The sequence below is a fragment of the Rattus norvegicus genome, chromosome 7 (assembly GCF_021556685.1).
Source record: "Rattus norvegicus strain SHRSP/BbbUtx chromosome 7, alternate assembly SHRSP_T2T, whole genome shotgun sequence".
Classification (NCBI taxonomy): Eukaryota; Metazoa; Chordata; class Mammalia; order Rodentia; family Muridae; genus Rattus; species Rattus norvegicus.
Window position 1 is genome coordinate 60512086 of NC_141540.1, and position 14462 is coordinate 60526547.

General features: G+C 40.0%; 1 protein-coding gene across 7 annotated transcripts in view; it reads right to left on the reverse strand.

Moving 5' to 3' along the window:
* Positions 1-972: 972 nt before the first annotated feature.
* The window catches only part of Tbc1d15 (TBC1 domain family, member 15), a 55539-nt gene continuing 42049 nt past the window's right edge, over positions 973-14462 (reverse strand). For 5 of the 7 annotated variants that reach the window (NM_001427232.2, NM_001427231.2, XM_087558487.1 and 2 more), the window contains 6 exons: positions 12212-12312; positions 10388-10487; positions 9624-9721; positions 4852-4968; positions 4259-4345; positions 973-2285 (listed from right to left, as the gene is read on the reverse strand). In NM_001427232.2, the coding sequence (NP_001414161.1) occupies positions 2073-2285; positions 4259-4345; positions 4852-4968; positions 9624-9721; positions 10388-10487; positions 12212-12312 (716 nt within the window). In that variant the 3' untranslated portion in view covers positions 973-2072. The remainder of the gene's footprint in view (positions 2286-4258; positions 4346-4851; positions 4969-9623; positions 9722-10387; positions 10488-12211; positions 12313-14462) is intronic. The other 2 variants (XM_087558486.1, XM_087558485.1) reach the window with 1 other exon arrangement.

A 14462-nucleotide genomic window follows, 5' to 3' on the forward strand; every position in this document is an offset into this window, starting at 1 on the left:
TACATGAAGAGATGGAAAGTCTAGAAACATGAGTACAGATCCCCGTCTTGTTTCTCATACACTCATAATAAAAATTGAGAATACCCAAGGAGGTAAAATAAACAATCTAAATTTTAACATCCTTATGTGTCACATGACATTACACATATTCTACATGCAGAGATGTATTATACATACACTAAAACCCTGTGTGTATGAACATTTTGTGAACACTGAAATCATCTTTTCAAAGGTTATGCCAAGAAGTTCACCTGAGCGACACCCTGAAAGCTCCTTTACCTGGTATTTCTAGCTGGACTCTGTAGGCTGATTAAGACTTTACCAACGCCAATGCATTATCATGTCCATATAAAAACTGCACGACAGGAATACGCATTTCTAGTAAAAATATTTTAACAAGCAGTTTCATAACAAAACTTGACAAAAGTTCAACTTATGAAACATATTAAATTCTCTTTAATCTGAAGTAGATATTGTATTACGTAGAAAACGTCCGAACACCCAAGGTCCAGGAAGAACGAGGAGGACATCAAGATGTTCTGAGTAATTTCCTGAATGGCAGGAAATGAAAGGCTGGAGGTGCTACGTTTGTGAGCAGTTCAGTCTTCTGAACAGGCTTACATTATTAACTGATAAGAGATAACACACAATATTAAAAACCCACGTCTATCGGTTCTAGGGCCATGACTGCCCCTAATACTCAGCTAGGGTAAAAGTTCCTTTGGTACCTTTACTTTGTGGGGAAGAAAAACCCATCTACACGACCATCACAGGACAGCAGCGTCAGTGACTGGTGAGCGTGCACACTGATGAACAGTGTGCACAAGTATAAAAGGAGTCGTCGTGCTTCTCATCACTTCCACAATGCACTGAAATCATGGCTTCAAGAAATGAGATACCATGACATGTTGAGGTCCACTCTTCTTCTGATGAAAAACCAGCTGTTTCTAAGTGTAATGTAACTGAAAACACTAATTTAAATTTGATTTTATTTTAATGATATGTACAAGAGTTAACAAATTACAATTAAAACGGAATTTGTTATGGTAATTCCACAGAACTTAAAAACATGCAACACTGCATGGTAAAAACAGCTTCATTCATATACAAAAAATATTCCTTTGAGACTCATAACAGTGCCTGGAAATTTTTGACATAAGCTTTTTGCAAAGAATATTTTAAAAAATGTAAAGATTCGATTAACCAATTAGTGCAGTATTAGGAAAGATAATAAACATTATTAGTAAAGAGGTTACAGTGATTTATACCAGGTATAGACAGGGTTCAATGTAGTCTCATTAAATAAATGTTCAGTTAAGAAAATAGTTTTGAAAAAGATCTTATATTGAAGCCATGTATTAATTTTGTTGAATCAGCTTATATAAATCAAGTCAAGTTTATTCAGTTAAAGAAAATAGGACTATGCTTTCTTATACTCATAAATAGTACGTATATATAGCCTATATACAAGTAAAGAAAAGTTCTTTGTAAAAAAACATACTGCCAATCCAGTTGCTAAGGTTGAAATGGTTCTTTATCCACGACTAACTACATTGGTAAAAATTCTTATTTAAATCACATTCAACCAGCATAAATAGGTAAGCTGAGTATTGTTGTAAACAATAGAAAAACCAAATTTGTTTGTATTTTAAATTTCATCACCGAGTAACAATCTACTTCTCAGCTTAGAATGCTTTATAAAGGCTCAACACTTAATTTAATCAAGTCCAAAGCCACTAAGGAGTAAACACAGTGAACGCTTTTCAAAGTGCGTAATTTCCAAAGCATCCACTTGTAATATTTATCCAACACCGGTTCATCAGCAACAAAATAAGATGTGCTTAGCTATAAAAATACTAAGGAATGTTATTGAAAAGGAAAGGCTATTTGGTAGAAGTAACTACAAAAATAATTAGTTTAAAACTTTGTAAAGCTTTAATGCAAGAACATCAGTACACTGTCTTTCCATAAAACTTAAAGCATGATCAATACCAAGACTGTAAATGTCTACCTTTCATGTACTTAAAAAGGAATTGCAACAAAGTTATCTCTTAAAACACGGAAGACAATGATCATGCAGGTGTTAGTCTGCAGGCATTTGGGGATGCTAATGTCTGTGCTGGACTGTCCTCTTTGGCTTCGCTGGCAGCAACGACGGGCAAGGTGCTACTTGGAAATGCAGATACGGGACAAGGAGTTCCAACATTTTCATCAGTGTCGGAATCTGGCGTTGTAACTTCGCTGTCCTGAAGTCCCAGGATCTCACAAACTGCTTGGGGCAATTCCTGAGTATGAAAAAATCAAATATAAAATCACAACTGAGGAAAAACACCCACAAAATAACCTTTGAATAGTAGCGTGACTTCAGAGTCTGAACATTCATTTTAACTGGCTAAGTGCTGTGACGTAGCAGCTGATGCGGCGGGAGGAGGAGCCTCTGCACACCCACACGGAGGGACGAGGAATGGTTTATTTGGGGGCATGAGAAGGGGGGTTGAAAAGGAAATAGAGGCAAAAAGAAGGGACAGAGTGAGAGAAAGAGAGGAAGAGGGGGGGGGGCACCAAACAGTCCTTTTATTGCAAGCCAGGCTCCTACCTGGCTGTTGCTAGGTAACATTTTGGGCGGAGCCTAGAAGAAATGCCAGCAAGTGCTGCATATGCTTCATCTCCCTCTACTCCAAATGAAAAAAAAAAAAAATTTTTTTTGGGGGGGGGTTCTTTTTTTCGGAGCTGGGGATCGAACCCAGGGCCTTGCGATTCCTAGGTAAGCGCTCTACCACTGAGCTAAATCCCCAACCCCTCCAAAAGAAATTTTAGCCATCTATTTTGTCTCATGAATTTTCCTAGTTAGCTTTAAATGTCAATTTGACAGAGTCTAGAGTCATCTGAGGAGACTTTCAACTGAGAGACTGAATGCCCAGTATCAGACTGGCCTGAGGGCATGTCTGTGGGGGGTTATCTCAATTGTTATTGATGTAGAAGAGTCAGCCCATGATGGGCTACAGCATTCCCTCAACAAATGGTCCTGGGCTGGGTAGGACCAGGCCACTGAAGGAAGCTAGGTAGGGAGCTAGAGAGACTGTTAGCTCACAACTGCCTGTAACTCAAGCTCTTCAGGGACCAACATCTCTGGCCTTCAAGGACATCTGCACTCGTATGCTCATGACACACACACAATTTAAAAATACTAGTAAGCAGGAGCCTGGAAGTGAGTCAGGTAGCAATATCCTTTCACGGTTTCTGCTTTAAATTCCTGCTCTGCTGTCCCTCCATGATGGAATTTGACCTGTGCACTGAAATAAACCCAGGCCTCTTCTAGTTTGCTTTTAGTGGGTGTTTTGTCACAACAATGGAATCAAACTAAAGCAAAGCAGTTTCTACTTGTCGTTATGAACTGTGGGGTTTGACTGGGTCTGCCTGTGTTTCTGAGGCTTAGGACAGAAAGTTGCAACTTTCCTCCCTGTCTCTTCCCCCACCCTACCCCCCTTCCCTCAGATGCTGGGCAGGACAGGAGACAAAAAAGCTGCAACCATCCTTCCCTGCCCTTTCCCCCTTCCTTTTGATACCAGGACCTAAATCTGCTTCTGTGATGCATCAGAACTCCTTCTCCACAGTCCCCCCTCCAATGGCTGCTGACCTCCAAGCACGGTGAACAGCCTGGCTTTTTCTTCCTCTGTCCCTCCACCGCCTCCTCTGAGCAGCTGCTGACATTTACCACTTGCCTGCCCTTGAGTTTCTAGCTTTAATATAATTCTAAAAAGATATTGTTTGAGCTTAAAAATAAAACTTAGGAAAAAAATAAAGAATAAAAGGCCAACTATGAATGACTTGGTTTAAATTCAGATTAAAAAAATGTCTTCTTTTTTATAAACAAAAACTAATTTGATAAAAATGCAGGAAGACAAACTGCCATCCGTTGTTCTGATTAGCACCTATTTTTGGCGGTGGATGTTGCACATTTAATAAGAGTTCTTGTTACGTTCATTAAGTTGGATAATGTATTACCACTTACTCTACAGTCTCCAGCTGTACAAATATTTTCATTACTTTTGCCATTTTGCCAATTAAATGTTTCCAATCTGGCATAATTAGTCAACTGTTTTCAATTAAGTGAGGTAAACTTACAAAAGTAAATAAATAAAAGCTTTGTTTCTGCCCTCCATTTGCTGACTGCCATTCGTTTTCCTCATAAGGAAATCTTTCTTAGCTGATTAAAAAGCAGGAGAAAAATATTGCAATTATTTGCAACACTGTCTACCTTGCATTGGGCCATCTGTAGGGAAATTGCTTCTGCTTTACACAGTATATCTTCAACATCAATTTTCATGGACAATTCATTGATGTGCTAAAAAAAAAAATCAACAAAAGAGAATGATAATCAAAACAGAAAGCTCTATTATACTCTACAACATAAACAATTTATTACCAATTATACTGCATTACAGATATTACCCATAATATAAAAATATCCACATATTACAAATTCACAGAAAATCCAATACATCTTTCATTACACTCAGTTTTGAAGACAAAGAATAGCTAATAAGCTTACAAAACATTAAACCTGGCAGTCATCTAGTCTTCTAACTCAAAGTTACAAGGAAAAGACAATTAGCTTGTTTTTTAAAAAAAACTCTATAAAAGAGCATCCGCTGAACTTCTTTTCTTTCCCAAATAACCACTCTTTAGTAACTGACCAATGTGTATTTACCCAAGTGTCATTCTCCTGGACCAAGTTAGTCCCACACCTGGTGTTAGGGACACAAGGAGATTCAACAACACTCCAAAGAAATGTTTGGTACATGAGGACCAGAGAGAAAGCACTACGATCTACACTGAGAGGAGACCCACCTTAAGGATTTCATTGAAGCCATAATGCTTCTCCATTATCTGTTGCTTTTCTGATTCCAAGATAGCACAACACAGAAGAAGATGAAAATTCTTACAGGGCAGTTCAGTCCACATTACCTACGAAAATGTAAGTTTCCAGTAAACAAAATCAATTCTAAACTATTTCTTCAAAGATACATGCTAATTCCGAGGCAGTAAAGATGCCTCGTTGGGACAGTCCAATTCTCTACAGATGAAAGGTGAAGGAGTCGCACCTTTAGCTATAAAATAACCAAAATGAAGCTTACTATTCGACAGACACGGTGGGCACGTAATTACAGAGCAACTGACAATGCAGCGTCACAGACTACTGGCCATGCTCTGAAGGACAGCCATAAAAGGTACACGTTACATCCAGCTCCAATACTTTTTCAGAACTTTCTGACCTTTCTCACAAATAGTCAGTCCTTAAAAAATTTAAGAGGGAACTGAATCCTATAAACTAAAAAAGGCACTAACTACAGTACATAGAAGCAAACACCATCAGAGGCTTCTCCACTGTAGACAGTGAAAACCTTGTGTGACATCATAGCTCAACATGAAGAGTATCTCAGATTCCAACAAAAACGGAAGGGACTACCAAAAATGAACACCCAGCTACATAGGCATTTAAGCAATTGCTACATTTTATCCTAAATGTGGGCTGGGGCTTACAGATTCAAGACCTCTACTCCCCCTACTAATATACTTAATGACATCTTTTCTTGGAAGAAAAAAAAAAAACCGTACAAAGGACACTAATACAACATAGCTGAGATGCTTTTTACTCTTATAAGGAATAAATCAAGTTAACCCAATTTGAAAACTTTAATTACAAGGCAGTTAACCTCAAAGTTTCAAACAATTTGGTAAAGAAAGAGTAAGGAGTTAGTTAGTCCAGCTAAGTGGTAATGGTATTTTTGATTCACCTTAAAGAGTGAGGGTTCGCACTCCAGGGCAGGCTCATGACCAGGAGTTCCTGCCACAAACAACTCTACATTTTGTTTGTTGTGTTTTAAGAGAGAGAGAAAGAGTGGGTGGGGAGGAGGGTGAGGAGGATCTGGAAGGATTTATGGGAGGGGAAAACATGGAATAAAGTATATTGTATGAAAACAAATTGTAACAAAAAAGTTCAGGTTCTAACTGCACATATCTGATACACATTTAAGTTTGAATCCATGCAGAACACAATCAGCTCAAAGCAATATCCTTCAACTGACACAGCTCTCTCTAACGGTAGCCTGGAAATCAGTTCCCAGTTGGAAAGGAGTTCTTAACATATGTGGTGGAAATTCTAGCATCTCTTAGTTTGTATAACCCAATAGTTAAGATATTATACTCCTGTTGTAATTTTTTAAAAGCGTGCTAGATCTATTATTAACATACACTCATAACGAATGGTGATAAAAATAGTAATTTTCTATTTCCCCTTGAAAGTTATCCCAAGTACAAAATGAAAAAGAGGCCCACACCCAACAAAACAGAATGATTAATCTCCTTTATAGAGAAATAGAACAAGGGTAGTAACTAAAGAGAAATAACTATACCTTTCTAGAAAATAAAGAAAAGTTAGCAGCATTTGGGGTATGCTTGTTTTGTATTTATTACTTATGTGCTGTAACTTTGAAAAACACAAGCCATTTCTTTTGTGATACCTCAGCCTATAACCCAAACTATAACACAATCTTCCATTAAACCAAGTCTCAATTCAACCAGAAAGTAGCACATGATGTCTGGGCCACTACTGCACCAGAGGCCACGTCTTCTAGACAGGGTTCCCAGATGGGTATGACTGATGAATACTCTTCTGGGGCATGTCTAACACCTTCCAGTACTACGATAGCTATGATTAGGAATGAAGCTTTCAAGTTGAGTACCAGCTTGATTTCATCATGTTCTATGATTCAAAATGTGGTGACTCTGGAGTTTTACCATCAAGTTCTGGAGGGTAACCAAGAGCGGAGTGGGGGTGTATATGTCCTATAGGACCTCAGTAGCCAAGTACTCCAAAAGAAGCAACCTAGTCCTGGCATTGGGCTTACCTGTTAGCCAGTTAGGACACATGGCAGTGATTCCATTTTAACTGGGTGTGCTTGTATGTGTTTAAATACAAGCACACACCACACCCACATGTTTTTTGAAAGGTCTTTAAATGTCATTTTCCTTCCCTATACTCCCTCCTCTACCACTTCTCTACTCCCAACCCATTTAACCCTTCCTTCCTGTTTCCTTATTCCCTTTTAACCCTTTATCAACGGATGTTATCTCCACTCCCTTGAAATTGCACCACCACCACCACCACCACCACCACCACCACCACCACCACCACCACCACCACCACATCTAATTTCCTGACCACTATGGGCACTACAAATCAACACACGTATCTGGTGAACGTGAGAGCACTCATGAAGTTTGCCTTTCTGGGTCTGGGTCATCTCAGAATAACTGTTTCCAGCTACATCCATGTACCTGCAAACTTCATTTTCCTAACAGCGTATAATATTCCATTGGGTAAATATGCCACAATTTTTATTATTCATTTATCAGCTGACCGTTAGCTAGGCTGTTTCCATTTCCTGGCTATTATAAGTAGAGCAACAATGTGTAGGAGGCTGGCCTGGTGCTGCTATGTATTCAAATGCTAAATACAGGTCCCCAAGATCTGGGTGCCCTCCACCCCTGGCAAGGAGATACTTCATCCACACTAACTGATGTTACATAGCACTGCTCCCCAAGGTAAGTGGGCTAAAGGCTATGTATGATTAGGTAGTAAATAGAAAGGTGGGTTCTCAGTTACCTGACGGGAGGTTATAGTTAGAGACGGGTGGGGGAGAGAAGAGAAAGCCACCATGAAAGGAGATGGACCATGGTACATGGTCTGAAGAAACAGCAAGCAACAAGGGACAGATGGCTGGGATGTAAGGTAGAATAGCCCAAAACCTGCCCAGTATAGGCTCACAGCTTGTAGCAAATCTCTGGACTACCTTGTTTTTTATATGGGCTGCCTAGAATATTTAATTCATTTTGCAACAATGAATATGAATGAGCAGGTAGCTCTAAAGGAGGCTATGGAGTCCTCTGAGTTTATACCTATGATAGCTAATCTTGATTGTCAATCTGACTACTTTGGAATCAACTAAAACCCACACTGCTAGACATAGCTGTGGAGGAGTTCCCTGACTGATCATTTGAGATAAGAAGACCCACCAGAAATCGGGGTCATACCTTCTAGTGGCAGCCGAAACACACACACACACACACACACACACACACACACACACACACACACACACACACACACACCCCGGGGGCATATATACTGCACCCCTCCAAAGGGTAGATCATGTGGAAGAGGGGTTGAGTGTAAGAGTCAGAGGTGGTGAAAGGCTACCAAGAAATACTCTTACGGACACACAGGGAAGAAGCACATCTGAACTACAGTGGCTGTGACCACACACAAAGTCTGTGCAAGCCCAAGCCAGACAAAACCCCAGAATGGAGAGGGGGTTGAGCACACAGTCCTGTCCCCAGCTGTGGAGCCATTGTAATCGGTGGCTGCTGTAAAAAGGAGAGGCAGGTTTCTCCAAGAGAGTAGAGAAAGACCACATAACTAAGGATATCTGGTCTTGAAGGTGGCAGGTGGCAGAGGGTGTATGGTACAAAACTGGGTGGATAGGGAAGGGGGATTGGATCTGGGAAGTATTGAGGAAGGAGTGAATACAATTAAAACATATTGCATAATACCTCAAAGAAACAAAACCTTTGGCCTACATTTGTCCTGCCTACAAGATGTGCAGGGGTAGGTATGCAGCATCAGTTGAAGGAATGGCCAACCAATGACTGGTCCAGCTTGAGACCCATGCCACTAGAGAGAGCCCACCCCTGACATTATTAATGTTATTCTGCCATGCTTGCCGACAGGGGCCTAGCATAATCAGAGGCTTCACCCAGCAATTGATGAAAACAGATGCAAAGACCACAGCTAAACATTAGGTAGAACTTGGGGAATTCTGCAAAATATGAGGAAGGATTGCAGGAGCCAGAGGGGTTAAGACACCATAAGAAAACCCACAGAATCAACCTGGGCACATGGAGTCTCACAGAGACTGAACCACCAACCAGGGAGCCTGCATGGGACTGACCTAGGCCCTCTGCACATACGTAACATTGTGCAGCTGGGCCTTCACGTGGGACTCCTAACAGGGGAGCTGGGGCTGTCTCTGACTACACCACTTGCCTTTTCTGTAACTGGGTCGCCCCAACTAACCTCCATAAAGAGGATCCTGGTTCTACTACAACTGATGTGCCAAAGCTGGTTGGTATCTAAGGAGGCCTCCCCTTTTCCCAGAAGGGAAGAGGTATGGATGGGGAGCAGGGAGGGGAAGGACTGGGAGAACAGAAGAGAGGAGGAACTGCAGTCCGGACTATAGTAAATTAATTAATTATAACAAAAACTCAAAGAATATAAATTTAAAAATAAAAATTCCAATAAAGTCAAATCTACCAAATAAAGGCTACATATAGCAAATGATCTAAACACTTCTTTTCTGAGATAGTTCTTAATCACACAGTGCTGTTTTTGAAGGAGAATCCAAAACACCAAGACTTGCACCTAGAGTATCAGTTGTGGCGGAGGACTACAGACATGTTTTCAAGCTCACTCTCCTCAGAAGCTTCTGTGAGGCTATGAGAATATACTACACCTTACACAGAGTAAACTGTTTCTTTCCATAATAACGTTAAGAACTTACCTCCCATAATCGAAGTATATCTAGAAAACTAAATTCCCTTTTAAATCTGATTAAAAGCCATCTGAAGCAAAAATACAGATATCCAGAGTCCTGGGATTCTATATAGAAGAAAAAAAAAATATGGTTTACTCTTATGCTAATATGTCAGAAAGAAGGAACCTTCCTCAAATTCAAATTTTCTCTATTCATGTTACTAGAAACCTTATATGTCTGACTACAGTCTATCAATTCAAGGAAGCAATTGAAATATACAGGGTAACTTTTTTTAAAAAACTAAACAAAGGGGTTGGGGATTTAGCTCAGTGGTAGAGCGCTTGCCTAGCAAGCACAAGGCCCTGGGTTCGGTCCCCAGCTCCGAAAAAAAGAAAAAAGAAAAAAAAAAAAAACTAAACAAATACACAACCGTATGAAAACAAAATTATATGAAGTAATCTTAACACGTCTACTCTTTAAAGCACTAAGGCAAGAGCAGTGGAGTGTTTGTCTTTAAGGTTGCCATATGGGGCATGGACAGACTGCTCAGCAGTTATAAGGCCTTGCTGCTCTTACAGATGACCTGGGTTCAATTCCCAATACCTACAAGGTGGCTCTTTACCATCCACAACCCCAGCTCCAGGGAATCAGACAGGCACACACATAGTGCACACAGAGATATGCGAGCCAAACATTCATACACATAAAATAGTTTAAGTTGAAAAAAGTTCCTTACACTCTTACAGGTGTTACCCTACAACCTGCTTCGTAGTTGCTGTCCCTCGACTTACCTAAATAGCTACAAAATCCACTGTCCAGTAATCTGAGTAAGGTGCTCAACTGGATTAACTGGGTCTTCATGCCTTGCATTTGTTCTTCAAAATTTTGATGCTTTAAAAGAAAATAATTACCATACAATATATTTCAAAACACATGATTATTGATAACTAAAAGTATAATCTAAGGATAAATGCCGGCCCTCTACTGTACTGGTTTTGCTAAATAAACAACAAGTAAATGAATACCAAAAGCATCACTAAAGAGAGACAAAAAAGAAGATACCCTTGGTCTAAAACCAGGTTCATTTTCTACCCATGTTTATTTGATTTAGATAAAGAGAATACAGGGAACGGCAGCAGCTGACTGACCAATAGCCAACAGTCTTCCTTATGCTGCATAAATTATTTAGAAAAGGGAACCTATGTTCTGGGACATAAATCGTTATCAAGTTATTTCCATTATTAAATCTTCCTTCAAATAAGAATATGGAACAAAACCGATTTTAGATTTAAAACAAATCTCACTTTAAAGACCTAAGTGCCTTTTAGGCTTCCTAAGGATAGGGAATGTGGAAGTCAGAGCCGAGTCCATGACCACAGTAAAACACTTCCCATCCTGCAGTCAGCTGTCTCACAAGCACAAGGGCTGTAACCTAACTAACTCTGCTGCCGACTGAATGCAGGAGCAGATATGGAAATCCATATTGTATTAAACAAGACATTCTGAAATGTCATTGGAAAAAAACCTAAGGTATGTGTAAGGTTATACTAGGCTTCTATCTAAGTATTTACAAATATCACAGTATTGACTTTTTATATGATCAAACATCAACAGATACAGTCCACAAAGAAAGTTATTGGAAGTGAAAGGTTTGATAAATGATGTGAAGTATTCAAACAGTCATCAAGGTTGAGTAGGTTCCCTGTCTACACTGAGAAATGACCAAAGCCCTACAACAAATACTCTCAAACCTCCTCAGGCATTCTTACCCTTTAACTCGGAGGCCTCAACTTTGCTAGAGTGAAAAGCCTCAGACCAACTTTTCACACTCTCCCTTCACAGTTTTCCAATAGTACTTTAGCAAAACTGTTTAGAAGCCATTCTCAGTATAAAATCTGCAATCCCCCTCCCGAAACCTTGAGTTAAAAAGTATACCACAGATAACTGCACAGCAGTCTTTATGCCACATCAGCAAGCCATTTCAGTGTGTACCACAAACTCAGCATCTAGTTGATTGACCCTTACGGTTAGGGCCTTATATCGCACATAAGCCTTTCCCTGCTCATACTCCCCTCCACCCACTCACCTGCCCTAAATCAGTTTCTAAGTGCCTGAGAAGACTTTGCTACAGATCTCTGTAAACAGTGGCTCTGTTCTAATGTCTCAAAGATACAGTAATAATGACATACAAAACACTGTGTCAATACATACATATAGACACTGCTAGTGATGGCATCCTAAATCCAAGACAGTCACTGAAGGCCAGTAGAGTGCTTAGCATGATGCTAAGCTTAGTGAAACTAGTGTGAGGCTCACAAAACTAAATTCATCTAGTCATCGACTGTCTATGGTGGCATGCATGGCTCACTGACAGAACAGAAGCATCTGCTGATCCTGATAATTCCTACACTACCAACAATTATTATCCATTTTCATATTAAAGAGAATTCTAATATTCCCCAGCCTCTTGAAAGGTTGTTAAAGAATTAAAACAAGCTTATGCAGTGCACATTTCAAGCCCCTCCTACTAGCGAGATCCTACCGTCAATCTTACGCACTAATCCCACTAAACTTCTCAGAGTCGGTCTGGGTACAGAAGAAATCCCTCTCCTCACCATCTGGTCCATGTAAGAGGCAAAACACCAAAAGGCATCCACTTCATTCTCCATCACATACAGAAGGGGGGAAAGTAAGTCGCTCATTCCTTGCACATATCCTAAAAAGAAGAAGGGGAAGTCTCTGAAAACCTAAATTTTATGAATCCTGTTGTGCGTATCACCACCATGTATCTGAAAATTCCTTTTCTATGAATAAGAAACTGGCAGATACATTCATAAATAAAAAAAAAATAAAGATATTACTCTAGTAAGTATATGAGAAAGATCGGCTGTTTCTGAGTGGCATGGTAATCACGTATCGAGCTGCAGGGACGTGTTTTAATGCACTTTTACCTACTTTCAAAATATCAAGGTTGAACTCAGTGAAGTTCTCTTACTCGCCCGTGAGTTGAGAATACAAGCCAACATGACTAAATTTACCAATTTACTGCCTCAGATACAGTACAGTGAAGCCCAGGAATGAGGTCCACTGGCTGCCAAACAGCTCTCCTAGGTTTCAAGAGACCCAGAGTTATTCATGAGACCCTTAACTACCTTCCAGATACCTGAAATGCTGGACTGGAATGTTATGTTGGTGTGGACAAACGGAGACAGCAAACCGTTTACGTATTCCTGGCAGAATGCAAGGCCACACGTGGATTCCTACCTCAAAACTGTCATGGGGAGAGTGAGCGCATGCCACCAGTTCTTAGGAAACGGTCCTACTCTATGGTGTTACCATGTTAACATGGCAATGGGCTGGAGGGCTGGAGCTCTCAGCCTTCCTAATGCTGCAGCCCTTTAATACAGTTTCTCATGTTGTGGTGACTCCAACCACAAAATGTTGTTGTTGCTATTTCATAACTGTAATTTGCTGTTTTGAATGTAATGTAAACATATGAAATGCAGGACAATACACGACCTCCATAAATTGAGAACTGCTGGTATAAAGGGAAGATTGCAAACCAGCAATGAAGATTATAGTCTCTAACCCTGGATCAAGTATTTTCTTATTTAACCTTGAATCACTTTCTGAACCAATAAACTTTACTGATAAAGTAGGACTGACAGTCTCACTTCACAAAAACCTATTATTATAATTTAAAATTAAAACCAAAGCAAGTATGACGGCACTTTACAACCTGAAAATCATTCCATATACTTTTCAATCATCCAGTATGAAGCTCACTATAGAATGGCAGAAAGGATTGGCTATATTTTTGTATTTTAATTAGAGCCCTCTAATTTTTCAACATACTGCCATTAAAGAGGCTGAAGCCTTGAGAACCATAACCAAGGTTTAATTACAGAAATGCAAGAAATGAAGAGAACGTTATTTATAATTCAAGGTTAACTTGAAAGCTCTACTTATGTAAACTGGAAAACACTACTTCTGATGTCTGTGTCGGGGAGCAGCTCGGGAACGAGCACTTCCTACTATTTATAATAAGCTGATGGCTAAGGAAAGAACCAGCTCAACTTCTCCTGCTGCTTAAAAACTGGTTCGTTAGTGCCCGGCATGGTCATATGCCCTTAATCCCGGTATTTAGGAGGTAATGGCAGGTGGATCACTACCAGATCAAGGCTAAGGTTAACCTGATCTACATATCAAGTTCTAAGCCAGGCAGTGATACATAGTAAGACTGTCTCAAAACAAACCAGTATTAATTTGGTGTCATCCATGTCATCGTGTGTCCCTTCCTGTGGTGGTTTAAATAGGCATCCCCCATAGCAGACCCATGTGTTTGAATGTTTGACCCATGCAGAATGGCACTATTAGGAAGCGTGGCCTTCCTAGAAGTGTGTCACTGTGAGGGAAGGCTTTGAGGTCGCCTATGATCAAGTTACATCCAGTAGACAGTCTCTTGTTGCTCAGATCAAGATATAGAACTCTTGGTTGCTCCTGCACCATGTCTGCCTGTGTAGTGCCATGCTCCTATCCATGGTGATAACAGACTGAACCTCGGAACACGGCATCTCTTCAAAACACACATGCCAGTCCTAATGACTTACTTTTGATAGGACCCACAGAATAGTTCACACTACGCCTGAGAGTGGTGATCATTATTTTTCTCCAAAAAGATAAAAGCATAAACAATGGTTCTCAAACTTTCTCCACAAACATATTTTTAATGTCTTACTAATTTTTTTCAAGATATTCCTAACCTTCAACTATTCCAAATAGTTCATTAAGGACTGAAAGTTTCAGGTTTTAATGCATTTCAACTTTCCAGATTAGGGATAAGTGAAGTCTTATGTACACACTCAA